The sequence below is a fragment of the Petromyzon marinus genome, chromosome 56, assembly GCF_048934315.1.
Source record: "Petromyzon marinus isolate PM22_M1 ecotype Great Lakes invasive population chromosome 56, UKy_Petmar_22M1.pri1.0, whole genome shotgun sequence".
Lineage (NCBI taxonomy): Eukaryota > Metazoa > Chordata > Hyperoartia > Petromyzontiformes > Petromyzontidae > Petromyzon > Petromyzon marinus.
The window spans coordinates 9320481-9345087 of record NC_133722.1 but is presented as its reverse complement, the minus strand read 5'-3'; the positions used below and the strand labels follow the sequence as shown (position 1 = coordinate 9345087).

General features: G+C 55.5%; 1 protein-coding gene across 1 annotated transcript in view; it reads left to right on the top strand.

Moving 5' to 3' along the window:
• The window catches only part of LOC116954781 (uncharacterized), a 48582-nt gene extending 29260 nt beyond the window's left edge, over positions 1-19322 (top strand). Inside the window, exons 3-14 of the mRNA XM_076052537.1 lie at positions 1308-1436; positions 9154-9237; positions 9564-9665; positions 10177-10378; positions 10857-10964; positions 11092-11199; positions 12286-12479; positions 13129-13219; positions 15744-16080; positions 16459-16642; positions 17349-17459; positions 18332-19322. Coding sequence (XP_075908652.1) covers positions 1308-1436; positions 9154-9237; positions 9564-9665; positions 10177-10378; positions 10857-10964; positions 11092-11199; positions 12286-12479; positions 13129-13219; positions 15744-16080; positions 16459-16642; positions 17349-17459; positions 18332-18454 — 1773 coding nt within the window. The 3' untranslated portion in view covers positions 18455-19322. The remainder of the gene's footprint in view (positions 1-1307; positions 1437-9153; positions 9238-9563; positions 9666-10176; positions 10379-10856; positions 10965-11091; positions 11200-12285; positions 12480-13128; positions 13220-15743; positions 16081-16458; positions 16643-17348; positions 17460-18331) is intronic.
• Positions 19323-24607: the final 5285 nt, after the last annotated feature.

Genomic DNA, 24607 nt, shown 5'->3' with positions numbered 1-24607 from the left:
TTCAAGCGAGCACCTGGTGCGGTGTGTAGTAAGCATCGCCACTCGGGAGACAAAGTCGGCTGGGCGTGGTGTTGGCCACCCGCCTCTTCGTGTGCCGTTCCCGCCTTGATAGGCGCTGCTCGCTAACAGCGAAGCTACACGGGGGCATCTTTGTCTCGTGTGTGAGTGTGGGGGTGTGTGAGTGAGTGAGGGGGTGTGTGTGTGTGAGTGAGTGAGTGTGCGAGCGAGGTGAGAGTGAGTGAGTGATTGACTGAGTGAGTATCGGTGTGAGGTGTGCGTACAAACGAGGTGAGTGTGCGAGTTTGTGTGTGTGCGTGTGTGTGTGCGAGAAAGTGAGTGTGAGTGATTGAGTGTGTGTGTGTGTGTGTGTGCGCGGTTGGCGTTTATTTGTCTCTGTTGCTAAGCTAGTATTCATCAATTACAAATGAACATTTCACCTGCGTATCACCGCTCGCCTCCTGGTGGGCATCATTGACAGCGATACTCGGAGTGGTGGCAGTACACACACCTTACCCCACCACACACGACCTGCAATGGAATGACTATCGTTTACCCATTCGTATCGCTCGCTGGACAGCGACCGAGAGATTTAAGAACGTTGAATCTCAACTAAATATTTTTTTACGAAACAATTACAAAATTTTTTTTTTTTACCGGGTAAGCCCCCACTCGGCCTGCTTACGTAGCTTATGTTTCAGAAGCGACCTGGCCATCACGAATGAGAGTTCAATGAAGTGGGCTCATCATCATCATCATCATCACCGCGTGGGCATTTACAGTGAGGGAAAAAAAGTATTTGATCCCCTGCTGATTTTGTACGTTTGCCCACTGACAAAGAAATGATCAGTCTATAATTTTAATGGTAGGTTTATTTGAACAGTGAGAGACAACAAAATCCAGAAAAACGCATGTCAAAAATGTTATAAATTGATTTGCATTTTAATGAGGGAAATAAGTATTTGACTCCTCTGCAAAACATGACTTAGTACTTGGTGGCAAAACCCTTGTTGGCAATCACAGAGGTCAGACATTTCTTGTAGTTGGCCACAATGACAACAATGGTGTGGATGATGACATCACAATGACGACGACGATGTAGATGATGACATCACAATGACAACAACGGTATGGATGATGGCATCACAATGACGACGACAACGATGTAGATGATGACATCACAATGACAACAATGGTGTGGATGATGACATCACAATGATGACGACGATGTAGATGATGACATCACAATGACAACAATGGTGTGGATGATGACATCACAATGACGACGACGATGTCGGTGTTTGTCGCAGTCCCCGGCTCGTCTGTCGGCCCACTCGCTGTGCGCGGGGGAGTGGGGGCCCGCGGAGGGGCGGGGGGGGGACGCCCCCACCCCCACGCTGGCCCGCAGGGTGCCCAAGCGACGGTCCAACATCTTCACGGTAATGACGCGACCCTCCTCCTCCTCTTCCTCCTCCTCCTCCTCCTCCTCATCTTCCTCATCGCGCTCTCGGAGTTCCAACCCCCGCCCCCACCCCCTTCGCGACCCCTCGCCCGCCTGCGCGCGTTGCTCTAACGCCACGCCTTTGCAACACCTCCCCGTTCTAACTCCACCCCATTGTAACACCGTTCTAACTCCACCCCATTGTAACACCGTTCTAACTCCACCCCATTGTAACACCGTTCTAACTCCACCCCATTGTAACACCGTTCTAACTCCACCCCATTGTAACACCGTTCTAACTCCACCCCATTGTAACACCGTTCTAACTCCACCCCATTGTAACACCGTTCTAACTCCACCCCATTGTAACACCGTTCTAACTCCACCGTATTGTAACACCGTTCTAACTCCACCCCATTGTAACACCGTTCTAACTCCACCCCATTGTAACACCGTTCTAACTCCACCGTATTGTAACACCGTTCTAACTCCACCCCATTGTAACACCGTTCTAACTCCACCGTATTGTAACACCGTTCTAACTCCACCCCATTGTAACGCCGTTCTAACTCCACCCCATTGTAACACCGTTCTAACTCCACCGTATTGTAACACCGTTCTAACTCCACCCCATTGTAACACCGTTCTAACTCCACCCCATTGTAACACCGCTCTAACTCCACCGTATTGTAACACCGCTCTAACTCCACCGTATTGTAACACCGTTCTAACTCCACCCCATTGTAACACCGTTCTAACTCCACCGTATTGTAACACCGCTCTAACTCCACCGTATTGTAACACCGTTCTAACTCCACCCCATTGTAACACCGTTCTAACTCCACCCCATTGTAACACCGTTCTAACTCCACCCCATTGTAACACCGTTCTAACTCCACCCCATTGTGACACCGTTCTAACTCCACCCCATTGTAACACCGTTCTAACTCCACCCCATTGTAACACCGTTCTAACTCCACCCCATTGTGACACCGTTCTAACTCCACCCCATTGTAACACCGTTCTAACTCCACCCCATTGTAACACCGTTCTAACTCCACCCCATTGTAACACCGTTCTAACTCCACCCCATTGTAACACCGTTCTAACTCCACCGTATTGTAACACCGTTCTAACTCCACCCCATTGTAACACCGTTCTAACTCCACCCCATTGTAACACCGTTCTAACTCCACCCCATTGTAACACCGTTCTAACTCCACCGTATTGTAACACCGTTCTAACTCCACCGTATTGTAACACCGTTCTAACTCCACCCCATTGTAACACCGTTCTAACTCCACCCCATTGTAACACCGTTCTAACTCCACCCCATTGTAACACCGTTCTAACTCCACCCCATTGTAACACCGTTCTAACTCCACCGTATTGTAACACCGTTCTAACTCCACCCCATTGTAACACCGTTCTAACTCCACCGTATTGTAACACCGTTCTAACTCCACCCCATTGTAACACCGTTCTAACTCCACCCCATTGTAACACCGTTCTAACTCCACCCCATTGTAACACCGTTCTAACTCCACCGTATTGTAACACCGTTCTAACTCCACCCCATTGTAACACCGTTCTAACTCCACCCCATTGTAACACCGTTCTAACTCCACCCCATTGTAACACCGTTCTACCTCCACCGTATTGTAACACCGTTCTAACTCCACCCCATTGTAACACCGTTCTAACTCCACCCCATTGTAACGCCGTTCTAACTCCACCGTATTGTGACACCGTTCTAACTCCACCGTATTGTAACACCGTTCTAACTCCACCCCATTGTAACACCGTTCTAACTCCACCCCATTGTACCACCGTTCTAACTCCACCCCATTGTAACACCGTTCTAACGCCACCGTATTGTAACACCGTTCTAACTCCACCCCATTGTAACACCGTTCTAACTCCACCCCATTGTAACGCCGTTCTAACTCCACCGTATTGTGACACCGTTCTAACTCCACCGTATTGTAACACCGTTCTAACTCCACCCCATTGTAACACCGTTCTAACTCCACCCCATTGTAACACCGTTCTAACTCCAACCCATTGTAACACCGTTCTAACTCCACCGTATTGTAACACCGTTCTAACTCCACCCCATTGTAACACCGTTCTAACTCCACCCCATTGTAACACTGTTCTAACTCCACCGTATTGTAACACCGTTCTAACTCCACCCCATTGTAACACCGTTCTAACTCCACCGTATTGTAACACCGTTCTAACTCCACCCCATTGTAACACCGTTCTAACTCCACCGTATTGTAACACCGTTCTAACTCCACCCCATTGTAACACCATTCTAACTCCACCCCATTGTAACACCGTTCTAACTCCACCCCATTGTAACACCGTTCTAACTCCACCGTATTGTAACACCGTTCTAAGTCCACCGTATTGTAACACCGTTCTAACTCCACCCCATTGTAACACCGTTCTAACTCCACCCCATTGTAACACCGTTCTAACTCCACCGTATTGTAACACCGTTCTAACTCCACCGTATTGTAACACCGTTCTAACTCCACCCCATTGTAACACCGTTCTAACTCCACCGTATTGTAACACCGTTCTAACTCCACCCCATTGTAACACCGTTCTAACTCCACCCCATTGTAACACCGTTCTAACTCCACCCCATTGTAACACCGTTCTAACTCCACCGTATTGTAACACCGTTCTACCTCCACCGTATTGTAACACCGTTCTAACTCCACCCCATTGTAACACCGTTCTAACTCCACCGTATTGTAACACCGTTCTAACTCCACCGTATTGTAACACCGTTCTAACTCCACCGTATTGTAACACCGTTCTAACTCCACCCCATTGTAACACCGTTCTAACTCCACCGTATTGTAACACCGTTCTAACTCCACCCCATTGTAACACCGTTCTAACGCCACCGTATTGTAACACCGTTCTAACTCCACCGTATTGTAACACCGTTCTAACTCCACCCCATTGTAACGCCGTTCTAACTCCACCGTATTGTGACACCGTTCTAACTCCACCGTATTGTAACACCGTTCTAACTCCACCCCATTGTAACACCGTTCTAACTCCACCCCATTGTAACACCGTTCTAACTCCAACCCATTGTAACACCGTTCTAACTCCACCGTATTGTAACACCGTTCTAACTCCACCCCATTGTAACACCGTTCTAACTCCACCCCATTGTAACACTGTTCTAACTCCACCGTATTGTAACACCGTTCTAACTCCACCCCATTGTAACACCGTTCTAACTCCACCGTATTGTAACACCGTTCTAACTCCACCCCATTGTAACACCGTTCTAACTCCACCGTATTGTAACACCGTTCTAACTCCACCCCATTGTAACACCGTTCTAACTCCACCCCATTGTAACACCGTTCTAACTCCACCCCATTGTAACACCGTTCTAACTCCACCGTATTGTAACACCGTTCTAAGTCCACCGTATTGTAACACCGTTCTAACTCCACCCCATTGTAACACCGTTCTAACTCCACCCCATTGTAACACCGTTCTAACTCCACCGTATTGTAACACCGTTCTAACTCCACCGTATTGTAACACCGTTCTAACTCCACCCCATTGTAACACCGTTCTAACTCCACCGTATTGTAACACCGTTCTAACTCCACCCCATTGTAACACCGTTCTAACTCCACCGTATTGTAACACCGTTCTAACTCCACCCCATTGTAACACCGTTCTAACTCCACCCCATTGTAACACCGTTCTAACTCCAACCCATTGTAACACCGTTCTAACTCCACCGTATTGTAACACCGTTCTAACTCCACCCCATTGTAACACCGTTCTAACTCCACCCCATTGTAACACCGTTCTAACTCCACCGTATTGTAACACCGTTCTAACTCCACCGTATTGTAACACCGTTCTAACTCCACCGTATTGTAACACCGTTCTAACTCCACCCCATTGTAACACCGTTCTAACTCCACCGTATTGTAACACCGTTCTAACTCCACCGTATTGTAACACCGTTCTAACTCCACCGTATTGTAACACCGTTCTAACTCCACCCCATTGTAACACCGTTCTAACTCCACCGTATTGTAACACCGTTCTAACTCCACCCCATTGTAACACCGTTCTAACTCCACCACATTGTAACACCGTTCTAACTCCACCGTATTGTAACACCGTTCTAACTCCACCCCATTGTAACACCGTTCTAACTCCACCCCATTGTAACACCGTTCTAACTCCACCCCATTGTAACACCGTTCTAACTCCACCGTATTGTAACACCGTTCTAACTCCACCGTATTGTAACACCGTTCTAACTCCACCCCATTGTAACACCGTTCTAACTCCACCGTATTGTAACACCGTTCTAACTCCACCCCATTGTAACACCGTTCTAACTCCACCCCATTGTAACACCGTTCTAACTCCACCCCATTGTAACACCGTTCTAACTCCACCGTATTGTAACACCGTTCTAAGTCCACCGTATTGTAACACCGTTCTAACTCCACCACATTGTAACACCGTTCTAACTCCACCCCATTGTAACACCGTTCTAACTCCACCGTATTGTAACACCGTTCTAACTCCACCGTATTGTAACACCGTTCTAACTCCACCCCATTGTAACACCGTTCTAACTCCACCGTATTGTAACACCGTTCTAACTCCACCGTATTGTAACACCGTTCTAACTCCACCGTATTGTAACACCGTTCTAACTCCACCCCATTGTAACACCGTTCTAACTCCACCGTATTGTAACACCGTTCTAACTCCACCGTATTGTAACACCGTTCTAACTCCACCGTATTGTAACACCGTTCTAACTCCACCCCATTGTAACACCGTTCTAACTCCACCGTATTGTAACACCGTTCTAACTCCACCCCATTGTAACACCGTTCTAACTCCACCACATTGTAACACCGTTCTAACTCCACCGTATTGTAACACCGTTCTAACTCCACCCCATTGTAACACCGTTCTAACTCCACCGTATTGTAACACCGTTCTAACTCCACCGTATTGTAACACCGTTCTAACTCCACCCCATTGTAACACCGTTCTAACTCCACCGTATTGTAACACCGTTCTAACTCCACCCCATTGTAACACCGTTCTAACTCCACCCCATTGTAACACCGTTCTAACTCCAACCCATTGTAACACCGTTCTAACTCCACCGTATTGTAACACCGTTCTAACTCCACCCCATTGTAACACCGTTCTAACTCCACCCCATTGTAACACCGTTCTAACTCCACCGTATTGTAACACCGTTCTAACTCCACCGTATTGTAACACCGTTCTAACTCCACCGTATTGTAACACCGTTCTAACTCCACCCCATTGTAACACCGTTCTAACTCCACCGTATTGTAACACCGTTCTAACTCCACCGTATTGTAACACCGTTCTAACTCCACCGTATTGTAACACCGTTCTAACTCCACCCCATTGTAACACCGTTCTAACTCCACCGTATTGTAACACCGTTCTAACTCCACCCCATTGTAACACCGTTCTAACTCCACCACATTGTAACACCGTTCTAACTCCACCGTATTGTAACACCGTTCTAACTCCACCCCATTGTAACACCGTTCTAACTCCACCGTATTGTAACACCGTTCTAACTCCACCGTATTGTAACACCGTTCTAACTCCACCGTATTGTAACACCGTTCTAACTCCACCCCATTGTAACACCGTTCTAACTCCACCGTATTGTAACACCGTTCTAACTCCACCCCATTGTAACACCGTTCTAACTCCACCGTATTGTAACACCGTTCTAACTCCACCCCATTGTAACACCGTTCTAACTCCACCACATTGTAACACCGTTCTAACTCCACCGTATTGTAACACCGTTCTAACTCCACCCCATTGTAACACCGTTCTAACTCCACCCCATTGTAACACCGTTCTAACTCCACCCCATTGTAACACCGTTCTAACTCCACCGTATTGTAACACCGTTCTAACTCCACCGTATTGTAACACCGTTCTAACTCCACCCCATTGTAACACCGTTCTAACTCCACCGTATTGTAACACCGTTCTAACTCCACCCCATTGTAACACCGTTCTAACTCCACCCCATTGTAACACCGTTCTAACTCCACCCCATTGTAACACCGTTCTAACTCCACCGTATTGTAACACCGTTCTAACTCCACCCCATTGTAACACCGTTCTAACTCCACCGTATTGTAACACCGTTCTAACTCCACCGTATTGTAACACCGTTCTAACTCCACCCCATTGTAACACCGTTCTAACTCCACCGTATTGTAACACCGTTCTAACTCCACCGTATTGTAACACCGTTCTAACTCCACCGTATTGTAACACCGTTCTAACTCCACCCCATTGTAACACCGTTCTAACTCCACCGTATTGTAACACCGTGCTAACTCCACCGTATTGTAACACCGTTCTAACTCCACCGTATTGTAACACCGTTCTAACTCCACCCCATTGTAACACCGTTCTAACTCCACCGTATTGTAACACCGTTCTAACTCCACCCCATTGTAACACCGTTCTAACTCCACCACATTGTAACACCGTTCTAACTCCACCGTATTGTAACACCGTTCTAACTCCACCCCATTGTAACACCGTTCTAACTCCACCGTATTGTAACACCGTTCTAACTCCACCGTATTGTAACACCGTTCTAACTCCACCCCATTGTAACACCGTTCTAACTCCACCGTATTGTAACACCGTTCTAACTCCACCCCATTGTAACACCGTTCTAACTCCACCCCATTGTAACACCGTTCTAACTCCAACCCATTGTAACACCGTTCTAACTCCACCGTATTGTAACACCGTTCTAACTCCACCCCATTGTAACACCGTTCTAACTCCACCCCATTGTAACACCGTTCTAACTCCACCGTATTGTAACACCGTTCTAACTCCACCGTATTGTAACACCGTTCTAACTCCACCGTATTGTAACACCGTTCTAACTCCACCCCATTGTAACACCGTTCTAACTCCACCGTATTGTAACACCGTTCTAACTCCACCGTATTGTAACACCGTTCTAACTCCACCGTATTGTAACACCGTTCTAACTCCACCCCATTGTAACACCGTTCTAACTCCACCGTATTGTAACACCGTTCTAACTCCACCCCATTGTAACACCGTTCTAACTCCACCACATTGTAACACCGTTCTAACTCCACCGTATTGTAACACCGTTCTAACTCCACCCCATTGTAACACCGTTCTAACTCCACCGTATTGTAACACCGTTCTAACTCCACCGTATTGTAACACCGTTCTAACTCCACCGTATTGTAACACCGTTCTAACTCCACCCCATTGTAACACCGTTCTAACTCCACCGTATTGTAACACCGTTCTAACTCCACCCCATTGTAACACCGTTCTAACTCCACCCCATTGTAACACCGTTCTAACTCCACCGTATTGTAACACCGTTCTAACTCCACCGTATTGTAACACCGTTCTAACTCCACCCCATTGTAACACCGTTCTAACTCCACCGTATTGTAACACCGTTCTAACTCCACCCCATTGTAACACCGTTCTAACTCCACCCCATTGTAACACCGTTATAACTCCACCCCATTGTAACACCGTTCTAACACCCCCCCATTGTAACACCGCACCGTTCTAACACCCCCCCCCTCGCCCCCCTCCCCCGTGGCGTTGCACAGAGGAACAGCGACGTGGAGAAGGAGCGACGGGCGGCGGCCGAGGGGGACTGCATCGGCAGCGGCCGCGCCATCCCCATCAAGCAGGTTGGGACCTGCTGAGCTTGTGGGGGCTTGAGGCCTGCGGGTGTCCACCGGGGGGGGGGGGGGGCGTCTCCCGTGGGTGCGTGGGTTCGAGCTCGAGCCTCGAACTCCACCCCCAGCCAACGCCACACCCGGCCGCCTTTGTCTCTCCCCCCCACCCCCCCCCCAAAAAAAAAATCTCCACCGAGTCTCAAGACTCCTTGACAGGAGGGCCTCGCCACGACGCCGGGGCGCTGCGCCGATTTGTTTGACGAGCTCTGCTCGGGCATCACGTGGGTACGGGTGGACGATCGCCATGCTCAGTCTGTTGACCCCGTGACCCCCCACAGGGCATCCTGCTGAAGTGGGGCGGCACCCTGAACAAGGAGTGGAAGAAGAAGTACGTGACTCTGTGCGAGGAGGGCCTGCTCACCTACTACCCCAGCCTGCACGTGAGACTCCCTCCTCGTCCACCTCCTCATCCATCTCCTCGCCATCCTCCCCTTCCACCTCCTCCTACATCTCCTCTTCATCATCATCATCATCCTACAACCCTCCTCCCCCTGCAGCTCCTCCACCTCCTCATCGTCCTAAACTTCTACCCCCAACTCCTCCTGCATCTCCTCGTCATCCTCATCATCCTCTTCATCATCTTACACCCCTAATCCTCTTGCACCTTCTCGTCATCCTCCCCTTCCACCCCCTCCTCCTCCACTTCCTCTTCATCTAAGTTCCCAGGGTCCAGGGTCCCCCACGGGCCCCAGGGCCCAGGTCCCCAGGGTCCCCAGGTACCATGCCACTCCCACCTCGACTAGGCCGCTGGTTTCTGTGACCATCCTCGCTGTGGACTGTCGCATCGCCGGACCGCGATGCACGACGGGGACTTGGCAAGGATCATCATCCAGCAGTGGATTGATCACGGAACACCACCCCCCCCTCCCCACCCCGCTCCCCCATCCCCAGGACTACATGCAGAACATCCACGGCAAGGAGGTGGCGCTGCTGGGAACCACCGTGAAGGTGCCGGGGGCCCGACCCCCCCGGGCCACCTCCTCCTCCTCCTCGGCCCCCGCGGCCCCCCACGGCCCCCCGGCCCCCAGCCCCAGAGGCAGCCACCTCGCCGGAGACGAGAGCGGGGCCACAGCGCACAACGTGACAGTCAACGGTGAGGACGGGGCGGAGGGGGTGGAGTGGGGCAGAGGGTGGGGGGGGGGAGGAGAATAGGATGAGGAGGAATGGCAGTGGGGCGGAGGAGGATGAAGGATGGAGGAGGATGGAGGAAGGATGGAGGATGGAGGAGAATGAAGGAAGGATGGAGGAAGGATGGAGGAGAATGAAGGAAGGATGGAGGAAGAGGAAGGATGGAGGAATGAGGATAGGGGAGAATGATAAGGAGGGGGGAGAGAGGTAGGAGGAAGAAGGGATGAGTGGAGGAAGATGAGAAGGGGATGAGGAAGAAGAGGGGATGAATGGATGGCAGGAGGAGGATGAGGGAGGGTAGGAGGAGGAATCGCAGGCCCTGCTCACGACGAATCGGCGAAGCGCCTCTGACGAGAGCGCACCCCCACCCACCCACCCCTCTGGATCTCGCCTCTTGACCTTGTGACCCCTCCCACATGACCTCCCCCTCCTCCCCCCTCCAGGCACGTCTCCCGACGCTGCCGTCCCCCTGCAGCCCACGGCGATCTCCGCGGCGAGCCCCGAGCCGGCGGTGCCGGGGAGCGACGGCCACGGCCGCTCCGGCAGAGCCGGTAGGCGGCGCGGGCGTGCCCATTGGTCGGCTCGGCCACGCCGGGGCGACGGAGCGTTGCGGGATCCACGCGTGTGCACGGTTGTTCTTCCTTGTCGATTGTCGTCGTGTGTGTGTGTGTGGAGCAGGCAGTGCGTCGGACGACACGGTGGGGTCCAGCCCCAGCCTGTCCGGCGGCAGCCTCAAGCAGGACCCCTCGGCGTCGCCCGTCACCACACGGCGGAGACACAGACGCCGTGAGACCCCCTACGCGACCCCCAACGAGACCCCCAACGCGACCCCCTACGCGACCCCCTACGCGACCCCCTACGCGACCCCCTACGCGACCCCCAACGCGACCCCCAACGCGACCCCCAACGCGACCCCCAACGCGACCCCCAACGCGACCCCCTACGCGACCCCCAACGCGACCCCCAACGCGACCCCCAACGCGACCCCCTACGAGACCCCCTACGAGACCCCCTGCGACCCACTGCGACCCCCAACGCGACCCCCAACGCGACCCCCAACGCGACCCCCTACGCGACCCCCAACGCGACCCCCAACGCGACCCCCAACGCGACCCCCAACGCGACCCCCAACGCGACCCCCAACGCGACCCCCTACGCGACCCCCTACGCGACCCCCAACGCGACCCCCAACGCGACCCCCAACGCGACCCCCAACGCGACCCCCTACGAGACCCCCTGCGACCCACTGCGACCCCCAACGCGACCCCCAACGCGACCCCCAACGCGACCCCCAACGCGACCCCCAACGCGACCCCCAACGCGACCCCCAACGCGACCCCCTGCGACCCACTGCGACCCCCAACGCGACCCCCAACGCGACCCCCAACGCGACCCCCAACGCGACCCCCAACGAGACCCCCTGAGACCCACCCCACCCCCTGATTACTCAAGACCTGCCATGACCCCTCTTGACACCCTGTAACCCCAATCTTGACCCCATGACCCCCGTAACCCCTCTCGTCCCCTTCCCCAACTCAACCCGGTCACCCTCGACGTGACCCCGTAACCCCCAGTGTGTGTCCTCCGTGACCATCCTCGTGTGACCATCCTCGTGTGATGCTGGTGTGACCCCTTGGCATGACCCCTTGGCGTGACCCCTTGGCGTGACCCCCTGGCGTGACCCCTGGCGTGACCCCTGGCGTGACCCCTGGCGTGACTCTTGGCGTGACTCTTGGCGTGACCCCTGGCGTGACCCCTTGGCGTGACCCCTGGCATGACCCCTTGGCGTGACCCCTGGTGTGACTCTTGGCGTGACCTCCTGGCGTGACCTCCTGGCGTGACCCCTTGGCGTGACCCCTGGCGTGACCCCAGACGGAGAGGAGTCGTCGCCGTCGCCGCCGCCGCCGTGCGACTTCACCGTGGTGTCTCTGACCGGCGAGAGTTGGCACTTCGAGGCGGCGAGCGGCGAGGAGCGCGGCGCCTGGGTGGCCGCCATCGAGGGGAGGATCTTCGCCAGCCTCCAGTCATACAGCAGCGGCGGGGGAGGGGACACGCGCTCCGCACCGGTGGGTGGGGGGTGGGGGGTGGGGTGGGGGGTGGGGGGGGTGAGGGGGGTGGGGGGTGGGGGGTGGGGGGTGAGGGGGGTGGGGTGGCAGGGGAGGGGACACGCGCTCCGCACCGGTGGGTGGGGGTGGGGGGGGTGATGATGACGGGTTAGGGAGTTTGATGATGAAGAGGAGGAGGGTGGTTGATGATGGTGACGCTGCTGGTACGACGCGTGGCGTGATGAGGGGAGATGGCAGCCGTCATGACGATAACGAACGGTGACGAAACCCTGCCGTGCTTCACCATCACACGCTACCCATCACACTAAGCAGCATCGTCGCGGTACAAGACCATCGCCGTGGCATGTGCGTATGACCTTGTGACCACGTGCATGTGACCCTGTGCGCGTGACCTTGTGACCCGGTGCACGTGACCTTGTGACCCCGTGCACGTGACCTTGTGACCCCATGTGCGCGAACTTGTGACCACATGACCGTGTGACCCCGTGCGCGTGATCTTGTGACCTCGTGACCTCGTGCTCGTGACCTTGTGACCTCGTGCCCGTGACCTTGTGACCCGGTGCACGTGACCTTGTGACTTCGTGACCTCGTGCTCGTGACCTTGTGACCTCGTGCTCGTGACCTTGTGACCCGGTGCGCGTGACCCCAGTCGCCCCAGGAGCTGCAGCGACGGCAGCGGACGATCGAGGAGATCCGCAGCGTGCCGGGCAACGAGAGCTGCGTGGACTGCGGCCTTCCCAGTATGACGTCACCACCACCACCACCACCACAGTCACCACCACAGTCACCACCACCACCACCACAGTCGTCACCACCACCACCACAGTCGTCACCACCACCGTCACCACCACCACAGTCGTCACCACCACCGTCATCACCACCGTCAGCACCACCACAGTCGTCACCACCACCACCACCACCACCACCGTCACCACCACAGTCGTTGCCACCACCGTCATCACCACCACCGTCATCACCACCACCGTCACCACCACCACCACCATCACCACCACCGTCGTCACCGCCGTTGTCATCATCTTGATCATCGTCATCATCATGATGATCATCACCGTCAATGTCAGTGATTGTCGTCGTCGTCGTCATCATCTTATGTCTGTCTACACATGTATGTACCTGTATGTGTATGTATGTACCTGTGTGTGTATGTATGTACTTGTGTGGTGTGTGTATGTACCTGTGTGTGTATGTATGTACCTGTGTGTGTATGTGTAGCGGTTAGCGCGCTGCGCTATGAACCTGGCGACTCGGGTTCGATTCCCGCTCACGACCAACACCAGTGACGATTATCTGAACCGGTCCCGGTCCTCCTCTAGGTCGACTCAGCCTCAAATGAGTACCTGGTGCCGTGTGTAAACATTGCCACTAGGGAGACAAAGGCGGTCGGGCGTGGTGCTGGCCACCCACCCCCTCGTGTATCGATCCGGCCTTCATAGGTGCTCGCTAACAGCACTTGCCCCTACAGTCTGTTAAGGCTATACGGGGGATCTTTTGTGTATGTATGTACCTGTGTGTGTATGTATGTACCTGTGTGTATGTATGTACTTGTGTGTGTATGTATGTACATGTGTGTGTATGTATGTACCTGTGTGTATGTATGTATGTACCTGTGTGTGTATGTATGTACCTGTGTGTGTATGTATGTACCTGTGTGTATGTATGTATGTACCTGTGTGTGTATGTATGTACCTGTGTGTGTATGTATGTACCTGTGTGTGTATGTATGTACCTGTGTGTGTATGTATGTACCTGTGTGTATGTATGTACCTGTGTGTGTATGTGTATGTATACCTCTGTGTGTATGCACCTGTGCGGTAGTGTAGCGGGTAGCGCTACGCTGCACTACGAACCCGGCGGCCCGAGTTCGATTCCCGCTCATGGCCAACACCGGTGACGATTATCTGAACCGGTCCTGGGCCTCTCCCCTAGGTCGACTCAGCCTCAAATGAGTACCCGGTGCGGTGTGTAGTAAACATGGCCACTGGGGAGACAAAGGCGGCCGGGCGTGGTGTTGGCCACCTGCTCCTTCGTGTGCCGTTCTGGCTTTCATAGGTGCTTGCTCATAGCACTTGCCCCAACAGTCTATTACAGGCTATACAGGGGGTCTTTGTCTGTGTGTGTGTGTACCCGTGTTTGTGTGTGTACCCGTACGTGTGTGTGTGTACCCGTGTGTATACCCGTGTGGATGTGTGTATACCCATGTGTATGTGTGTGTGTATGTGTGTGTATACCCGTGTCTATGTGTGTGTATGTGTGTGTATGTGTGTGTGTATACCCGTAGAGTGGAGAGTTTCCCATACCTGGGCAGTGTGCTTATGACTGGCTCCAGTTTAACAGCAGAGGTCTCACTCCGAATCAGTCGAGCGGCAATATCTTTTCATCGGTTGCGTAACGCTGCGTGGAAGCTACCTGGTCTGTCGCTCCGCACTAAGCTTCAGGTCTTCTCGGCCACGGTCATTCCCTCCCTTCTCTACGCTTTGCGAAACGTGGACCCCCCTAATGAACATCTTCGCCGGTTAGAAACATTTAGGCTGGCCTGCCTACGATCCATCCTGGGTTTAACCAGACTGGATTGTGTGAGGAGCTCACAAATCCTTGAAAGATCTGGGCAGGGTCCCATCGGTGAGCTCCTCCGGCAGGCAAGGCTGCGATGGCTGGGTCATGTAGCCCGCATGCCCAGCCACCGCATGCCAAAACAGCTTTTGTTTGGCCGGATTGAGGGGGCGCGGCACGGGCTAGAGAAGAGATGGAGTGATGTGGTACAGGAGGACGTGGAGGTGAGTGGACTTGCCGATGACTGGTACCAGCGGTGTCAAGATCGGCCTCTGTGGAGGAGGCTCGTGAAGGATGCTACTGGGCAGTTGGAGGCAGTCGCCCTCCAACAACAACGGAGGGCGGAGGAGCGACGCTCAGAACAACGAGCGGAGCGCTGGGTGGCTAAAGCACAGCAGGTTGGCACAGTAGGGGGCACAGGTGGTGCATCAGCCACTCATCTCAGTCATCTCAGTCAGTCGACCCGTGGCACCTGGGTCTGCCCAGTGACCTCCTGCCAGCGGGCGTTTGACACTTCACGTGGCCTCACGGTGCACATAGCCTGGCACAAGCGTCGTGGTGACGTCACCGCCACTTAGTGGCGAATGGCGGTTGTTGTTGTATACCCGTGTGTATGTGTGTGTGCATGTGTGTGTGTTTACCCGTGTGTATGTGTGTGTGTGTGTATTTACCCGTGCGTGCGCGTGTGTGTAGACCCGAGCTGGGCGAGCCTCAACCTGGGCGCCCTCATGTGCATCTCGTGCTGCGGGGTGCACCGCGCGCTGGGGGCCCACCTGTCGCGCGTGCGCTCCCTCCAGCTGGACTACTGGCCGCCCGAGCTGGCCGCGGTGCTCACCGCCATGGGCAACCGCCTCGCCAACAGCGTGTGGGAGGGCGCCCTCGACGCGGCGAACGCCGACGCCGGCGGGAACGCCACGACCGGGGCGACGAGGCCGAGCGGCGCGAAGGCCGCCGACACGGCCGCCGTCGCCGCCGGACGCGGCGAGGGAGGGAGGGGACACCGAAGGAAGCCGTGTGCCAACTCCAGCAGGTGAGCCGGGGGAGGCGTTCACCGACGGAGATTTTGTTTTGTTCTGCTTTACCGCCCCTCCGCCTGCCTTCTCCCTCTCTCCTCCTCCTCCTCCTCCCTCCTGTCAGCGAGATCCTAATGAACGCTACGGGGGTGTGGTGGGCAATACCAGGCCCGGCCGCCTTTGTCTTCCCTAGAAAGAGCCGAGTCTCAGGAAGGGGGTCTCGCTGCGTCGGGACGTTTTAGCGAGTCGCTTAACGAGCACCGCTTGGGCGGCACGTGGGAGGGGGTGGACAATCGCGATGCTCGGTGTGCGACCCCGTGACCCCGTGGCACCCCGTGGCACCTCGTGGCACCCCGTGGCACCCCGTGACGCCCCCCCCCCCCCGACCCGCACAGGGAGGAGCGCGAGCGCTGGATCTGGGACAAGTATCGCGAGCGCCTCTTCCTGGCACCGCTGCCTCCTCCTCCGCCGTCGTCGTCGTCACCCGGCGCGGCGTTCGGCCCGCGCCTCGCCAGCGCCGTCGCCGCCGGTGACGTGCGCTCCGTGGCGCTGCTGCTGGCTCACAGCGAGCGCGAGCAGGTGCCAACCCACCCGCCAGCTCGCTTGCCCAACTTTTCACTCGCTGACTCACTTGGTCGCTCGCTCGCCCGCTCACTCGCTCGCGTGTGAGATCACTAGATCATGAGGTCACACGATCACTCGCGTGTGAGATCACTAGATCACTTGCGTGTGAGATCACTAGATCACTCGCGTGTGAGATCACTAGATCACTCGCGTGTGAGATCACTCGATCACTCGCGTGTGAGGTCACTAGATCACTTGCTCACGAGGTCACTCGATCACTCGCATGTGAGATCACTCGATCACTCGCGTGTGAGATCACTCGATCACTCGCGTGTGAGATCACTCGATCACTCGCGTGTGAGATCACTCGATCACTTGCGTGTGAGATCACTAGATCACTTGCTCACGAGGTCACTAGATCACTCGCGCGTGAGATCACTAGATCACTCGCGTGTGAGATCACTCGATCACTCGCGTGTGAGATCACTAGATCACTCGCGTGTGAGGTAACTCGATCACTCGCGTGTGAAGTCACTCGATCACTCGCTCACTCAATCGCGTGTGAGGTCACTCACAAGCCGACCCGCCATCTCTGACGTGGCCATTCCAAACCTGAGCGACGTCCAGTCCCAGGGTTCGAGCCTTAACCAGCGAGCTCTCGGTGGTGCCCTGCTCCGTACCCTCCCCGACGAGGCCATGATGAACCGCGTGCGCGTGCCAGGTGAACGAGGCGTGCGCGGGGGGGTCACGTGACGGGCCTGGCGGGGAGCAGCCCATCCTTCACCTCGCCTGCGCGAACGGGGACGTCGTCACGACGCAGCTCCTCATCTGGGTGAGGGAACCTCGCGCCTGCGTGCGACGATTGGGCATCCCCTAGGTCGACTCGGCCTCAAATGAGTGCCTGGTGTGGTGTGTAAGCATCGGCACTGGGGAGACAAAGGCAGCCGGGCGTGGTGCTGGCCACCCACCCCCTCGTGTGCTGTGCCGGCCTTCATAGGTGCTGCTCACTAACAGTGCTTGCCCCAACAGTTTGTTGTATGTCTGTATACATGTATACTGATGTACAACAGACTGTTGTTCATCTGTATACATGTATACTGAACTTCTTGTTCACCACCATACATAGCCTACCGTGCTAATCGGAGGTGTGGAGTGAGGGCACGAACTAAACACCCACACACAAACTAAACTGCTCAGGCTATATGGGGGGGGGGGGGGGGGGGGTTGAGGACCTCATGTGAGGACCTCGTGTGCCGGGCCATCGACCTCACCGCGTGTACCCCCTCCAACCACGGTGGCGAGGAGATGTTAACTACCTCGCCTGGTGTGCAGGAGGTCGTGGGATCGATCCCGACCCTCACGCCTGCTGCTGCTGTATATTTTGGGATGGTTTCTCCGGGTCCTCTGGTTTTTTCCCCGTCCGCGTTGAGAATCGACATCGCACGTCTTCCAGTTTGGCTGCCATAAACATTCCCACACGACGACGACGATGACGACGATGACGACGATGACGACGACGACGACGACGTCAGCCACCTCGCTGAGCTGCGATTGTTCAGCGATGGCCACGTCGCTGCTGAAACCCACGACAAAAAGAGCTACACAGCAGCTGTAGTTGGACTTTCACCCGGTCACAATTCAAATAATAATCTAACGTTTTAATTCATTTTAATTCACCCCACCCCCCCCCCCCCCCCCCCACAGTACGGCGCCGACGTCCGCCAGCGCGATGATTTGGGTGGCACCGCGTTGGCGCGTGCCCGCGACGCCCGTAGCCACCTGTGCGTCGACGTTCTGCTGGCCCACGGCTGCCCCGAGGGCGACTGAAGCCCCTCGCCACCTCGACTGAAGCCCCTCGCCACCTCCACTGAAGCCCCTCGCCACCTCGACTGAAGCCCCTCGCCACCTCCACTGACACCCCTCACCACCTCCACTGAAGCCCCTCGCCACCTTGACTGAAGCCCCTCGCCACCTCCACTGAAGCCCCTCGCCACCTTGACTGACGCCCCTCGCCACCTCCACTGAAGCCCCTCGCCACCTCCACTGAAGCCCCTCGCCACCTCCACTGACGCCCCTCGCCACCTCCACTGAAGCCCCTCGCCACCTCCACTGAAGCCCCTCGCCACCTCCACTGAAGCCCCTCGCCACCTCCACTGAAGCCCCTCGCCACCTCCACTGACGCCCCTCGCCACCTCCACTGAAGCCCCTCGCCACCTCCACTGAAGCCCCTCGCCACCTCCACTGACGCCCCTCACCACCTCCACTGACGCCCCTCGCCACCTCCACTGACGCCCCTCGCCACCTCCACTGACGCCCCTCGCCACCTCGACTGAAGCCCCTCGCCACCTCCACTGACGCCCCTCGCCACCTCCACTGAAGCCCCTCGCCACCTCCACTGACGCCCCTCGCCACCTCCACTGACGCCCCTCGCCACCTCCACTGAAGCCCCTCGCCACCTCCACTGACGCCCCTCGCCACCTCCACTGACGCCCCTCGCCACCTCCACTGACGCCCCTCGCCACCTCCACTGACGCCCCTCGCCACCTCCACTGACGCCCCTCGCCACCTCCACTGACACCCCTCGCCACCTCGTCCCGCGGGTCCAGCAACCTCCGCCTGCTCTCGCTCGCCCCGGGGGTGGGAGGCGGTGGGGGTTCAACTCCTGGAAGTGTTTTGGCGGTGGAGGGGGGGGGGGGTGGAGGTGAGAAGCGGTGGGGGGGGGGGGGGGGGCGGTGTCGATGTGTAGGGGTGGTCCAGATGTCTCGTGACCACCTCCCCGCCGATCGAATTCTATAAAAGGTCCTCTTTTTTTCTAGTTAGCTTTATTTATATGCCAAGGAACAACACACATGCTAGGGGTCCGGGTCAACTGGGGACCCACCCTGTAGACACCAGGCGCTCTTCCCGTGTCGATGGTGAGGGGAGAGGGAGGAGCGGTGGCACAGCGGTTGGCGCATCGTGCCCAACGTCGATGGCGAGCGATGTCTGGTACACACCCCCGCGTGCCCCCCCCCCCCCCCGCCCACCGACCCCGGCCCACGATGACCGGCGTGGTGAAGTATGGTCAAGCAACCCCCCCCCATCCCCATTACTGAAAGGTGTCGGAGGAGGGGGGGGGGAGGTCCTTCATCCAGCAGTGAATTGACAGAGGGCTGGGCTGCACATTGCATTAGAGGTGGAATGACAGACGACGATGATGACGACGATGATGACGACGATGATGACGACGATCACAATGGCAGTTGACCACGTGGCGGGGTGCTGGAGTCTAATTATCAACGCCTGCAAAGGTCGTAAGGTCGAATCCTCGTTGGGTGGGGGGGGGGGTGTGGAGGGAGGGGGCGGCGGGGGGGGAGGGGGGGGGGTGACTCAGCCCATCATCCTCCGTTGTTCGTGTCCCTTAAAATACGAACCAATGTGCGCGAATTCAACGGGTGTATTTTTTTTTTAAACTTTGTACTTAATTTTTTTTACGGGACTTAACCCCCGCCAAAGGAATGCGGAATTGTCACCAACGTGGATGGCACGCGCTGCCCGCCCGCCCGCCCGCCCGCCCCCAAACGCTCCACGGACAAAAAACAAGGACCACCACGGGCAAAAAACAAGGACCACCACGGGCAAAAAACACAAGGACCACCACGGCGTCTGTGGTTGAAATGGAAGCGGTGCGGAGCGCGTCCGTGGGAGCGCGTCCGTGGGAGCGCGTCCGAAGCGCATGCGGAGCGGTGAAGAGGGACCCACTGGGAGTGCCACGGGCGGCGCGCGTTTTGCATCGCAGCATCGCGAGAGGAACTCTTTGGTGGAGGATGTCCTTCATCCAGCGGTGGATTGACCAAGGCTCCAGCCGCTGCTCATGGCGATGTGACGAATGGATGAATGGTGGAACTGCCTTCGCCGCTGCCTTCGCGACTTTCAGGAGCAGCCAGGAACAAGCGCCAGCACCTGGCTGTGGACATGAGAGAATCGGCGGACATGAAATGGGAATTCCAAGGATACATTCTGAAGAGAGGTTTTTTTTCGGGGATCCGATCGCGTAAATATTAAACCCCCCCCTGTCGCGGATGATATTGGTCGCCAAAGCCTACGTGTTAAACTCAAAAAATGATAAAGTTGCTTCGAATGCAAGACGTATTTATTCCGTTGTTCAAGATTCTACACACGTGGTGCAGTTTTTAAGTCGATTCTTGGTGACGGAAACGCGTGTTTAAAGGTGCACTATCATGGTACTGTACAACACCGTTGGTGTCTAACTTTGATCGCACGTTCAGCTGCTGCTGCCGTGAGCTTCATGGGTTTAGTCCGGTTCCATTCGATCTCCCGGTGCGGCAGTTGAAACAATGGTGCGAGTTTCGTAAATACTCACCCACTCACTCATCCACCCACCCACCCACTCATCCATCCATTCACCTTCCCACCCACTCATTCACCCACTCACTCACTCATCCACCCAGCCACTCATCCACCCACTCACTCATCCACCTACCTACTCACCCACTCACCCATACTCACTCATCCACCCACTCATTCATCCAACCCACTCACTCACTCACTCACCCACTCATCCATCCACCCACTCACTCGCCTACCCACTCGCTCATCCACGTACTCATCCACCCACTCATCCACTCACCCACTCATCCGCCCACCCACTCATCCACCCACTCACCCATCCACCCACTCGCCCACACATCCATCCACCCACTCATCCATCCACCCACTCACTCACCCACTCATCCATCCACCCACGTACTCATCCACCCACTCATCCAATCACTCACCCACCTCCTCTGTCAAGCCAGCAGTAGAAATGGGTGCCCACTGCCAGTGTATTGACAGGTCACGTGTGGCGGTGGGGGGTACACTGCGGGCACTGCCACCTCTTTCAAGACGTACTGACCGGCGTGGAAGAGTAGGCCGAATACCCCCCCCCCCCCCCGGTTGAGGCTTCCCTCGCAGAGCTGAACGCTCGTGGGCGACCTTCCGACCAGCAGTGGCGTGAGCGAAGCGCTTTCAGGGCTGCACCTCTATCTCTGTTTTAATCGGGACACTTGGTGAATTAATCGATTCCGGCGACACGGCGAGTTTACACGATTCCGGGGAATCGATTCTCGTCTTTGTGCGCATTTTTTTATTATTATGGCGATGATGATGATTATTACCGTGCGGTTTGTAGACTTGAGATGGTGATGATGATTCGCTGTTGATGTTTTGTTTCCCATTGCCTCTCTCCGTCTCTGCGCACGACTGTGCAGTGAGAGTTGCGTTCGGGTGTGCGTCTGGGTCATTCCTTTTTTTTGCATATAAAAATGTTGCGTACATTGTCGGTCGGATTGTCTTTCTTACAACCCCGGCGATCCGTCTCGCATTGCAAGGCCCCGCTGGGCCCTCCCGGGGTGGCCTTTAGTGCTGGCCGCTGACGTTGGGCCTCCTCCGACACAATACACAGAGTGAAAACACCACCCATCATCATCATCATCGGGCTCCTGTCAAACCCAACAATGGTTTCATCATCGACGGGGTTTTTTTGGGGGGGTTTAGATCTCGTAAATATAAACGTGTGGTTAAACCCGCCGCCGCTCGACACAGCCCAATTCAAAAGGTTCGTCGCGTAAATAACACGTGGCGATGGCTGGGCATGCGGACTACGTGGCCCAGCCAACGCAGCCTTGCCTGCCGGAGGAGCTCGCCGATGGGACTTTGTCCACATCTTTAATGGATTTGTGAGCTCCTCACACAATGCAAGCTGTAGGTTAAACCCAGGATGGATCGTAGGCAGGCCAGCCTAAATGTTTCTAATCGGCGAAGATGTTCCATTAGGGGGGGGGGGGGGTCCACGTTTCGCAAGCGTAGAGAAGGGAGGGAATGACCGTGGCCGAGAAGACCTGGAGCTTAGTGCGGAGCGACAGACCAGGTAGCTTCCACACAGCGTTACGCAACCGATGAAAAGATATTGCCGCTCGACTGATTCGGAGTGAGACCTCTGCTGTTAAACTGAAGCCGGTCATGAGCACACTGCCCAGGTATGGGAAACTCTCCACTCTCTCCACAACTGCCCCATCACCGATTGGGAGTTGTGTGGGTGGAGTGTCCGATGGTACAAAATACCCAGGCAGGTGCTTAGTTTTGGTGGGGCTGATGGGAAGGCCCCGCCTCTTAGTGGTCACGCTCGACCACACACACACACCTATCCACATAGACACAAGCACACCAACAACAACAGCCATTCGCCACTAAGTGGCAGTGACGTCACCACGGCGCTTGTGCCAGGCTAGGTGCACTTTAAGGCCACGTGAAGTGCCGAACGCCCGCTGGCAGGAGGTCACGGGGCAGACCCCGGGCAGGTACCGTGGGTTGACGGACAATTTAATTGGCACAAGACGACGTGAAAGACAGAAAGACACTCCACAGACACACACGGACAGACATACACTCCGCAGACACACATGGACAGACACACACGGACAGACACACCACAGACACTTCACAGACACACACTCCACAGACACACACGGACAGACACACGGACAGACACACACGGACAGACACACCACAGACATCTCCACAGACACACACAGACAGACACACACAGACACACGGACAGACACACACAGACACACACGGACAGACACACACTTTACAGACACTCCACAGACACACACGGACAGACACACACGGACAGACACACACGGACAGACACACACTCCACAGACACACAGACAGACAGATACTCCAGATACACACGGACAGACACACGGACAGACACACACGGACAGACACTCCACAGACACACACGGACAGACACACACGGACAGACACTCCACAGGCACACACGGACAGACACACACTCCACAGACACACGGACAGACAGATACTCCACAGACACACACGGACAGACACACACGGACAGACACACACGGACAGACACTCCACAGACACACGGACAGACACTCCACAGACACACACGGACAGACACACACGGACAGACACTCAACAGACACGCACGGACAGACACACACGGACAGACACTCCACAGACACACACACAGACAGACACACACGGACAGACACTCCACAGACACACACGGACAGACACACACGGACGGACACTCCACAGATACACACAGACAGACACACACGGACAGACACACACGGACGGACACTCCACAGACACACACGGACAGACACTCCACAGACACACACGGACAGACACACACGGACAGACACACACGGACAGACACTCCACAGACAGACACACACGGACAGACACACACGGACAGACACACACGGACAGACACACACAGACAGACACACACGGACAGACACACACGGACAGACACTCCACAGACAGACACACACGGACAGACGCACACGGACAGACACTCCACAGACAGACACACACAGACAGACACACACGGACAGAGACACACGGACAGACACACACGGACAGACACACACGGACAGACACACACGGACAGACACTCCACAGACAGACACACACAGACAGACACACACAGACAGACACACACGGACAGACACTCCACAGACACACACAGACAGACACACACAGACAGACACACACGGACAGACACACACGGACAGACACACACAGACAGACACACACAGACAGACACACACAGACACACACGGACAGACACTCCACAGACACACACAGACAGACACACACAGACAGACACACACAGACAGACACACACGGACAGACACACACAGACAGACACACACAGACAGACACACACGGACAGACACTCCACAGACACACAGACAGACACACACAGACAGACACACACGGACAGACACACACGGACAGACACACAGACAGACACACACAGACAGACACACACAGACAGACACACACAGACACACACGGACAGACACTCCACAGACACACACAGACAGACACACAGACAGACACACACAGACAGACACACACGGACAGACACACACGGACAGACACACACAGACA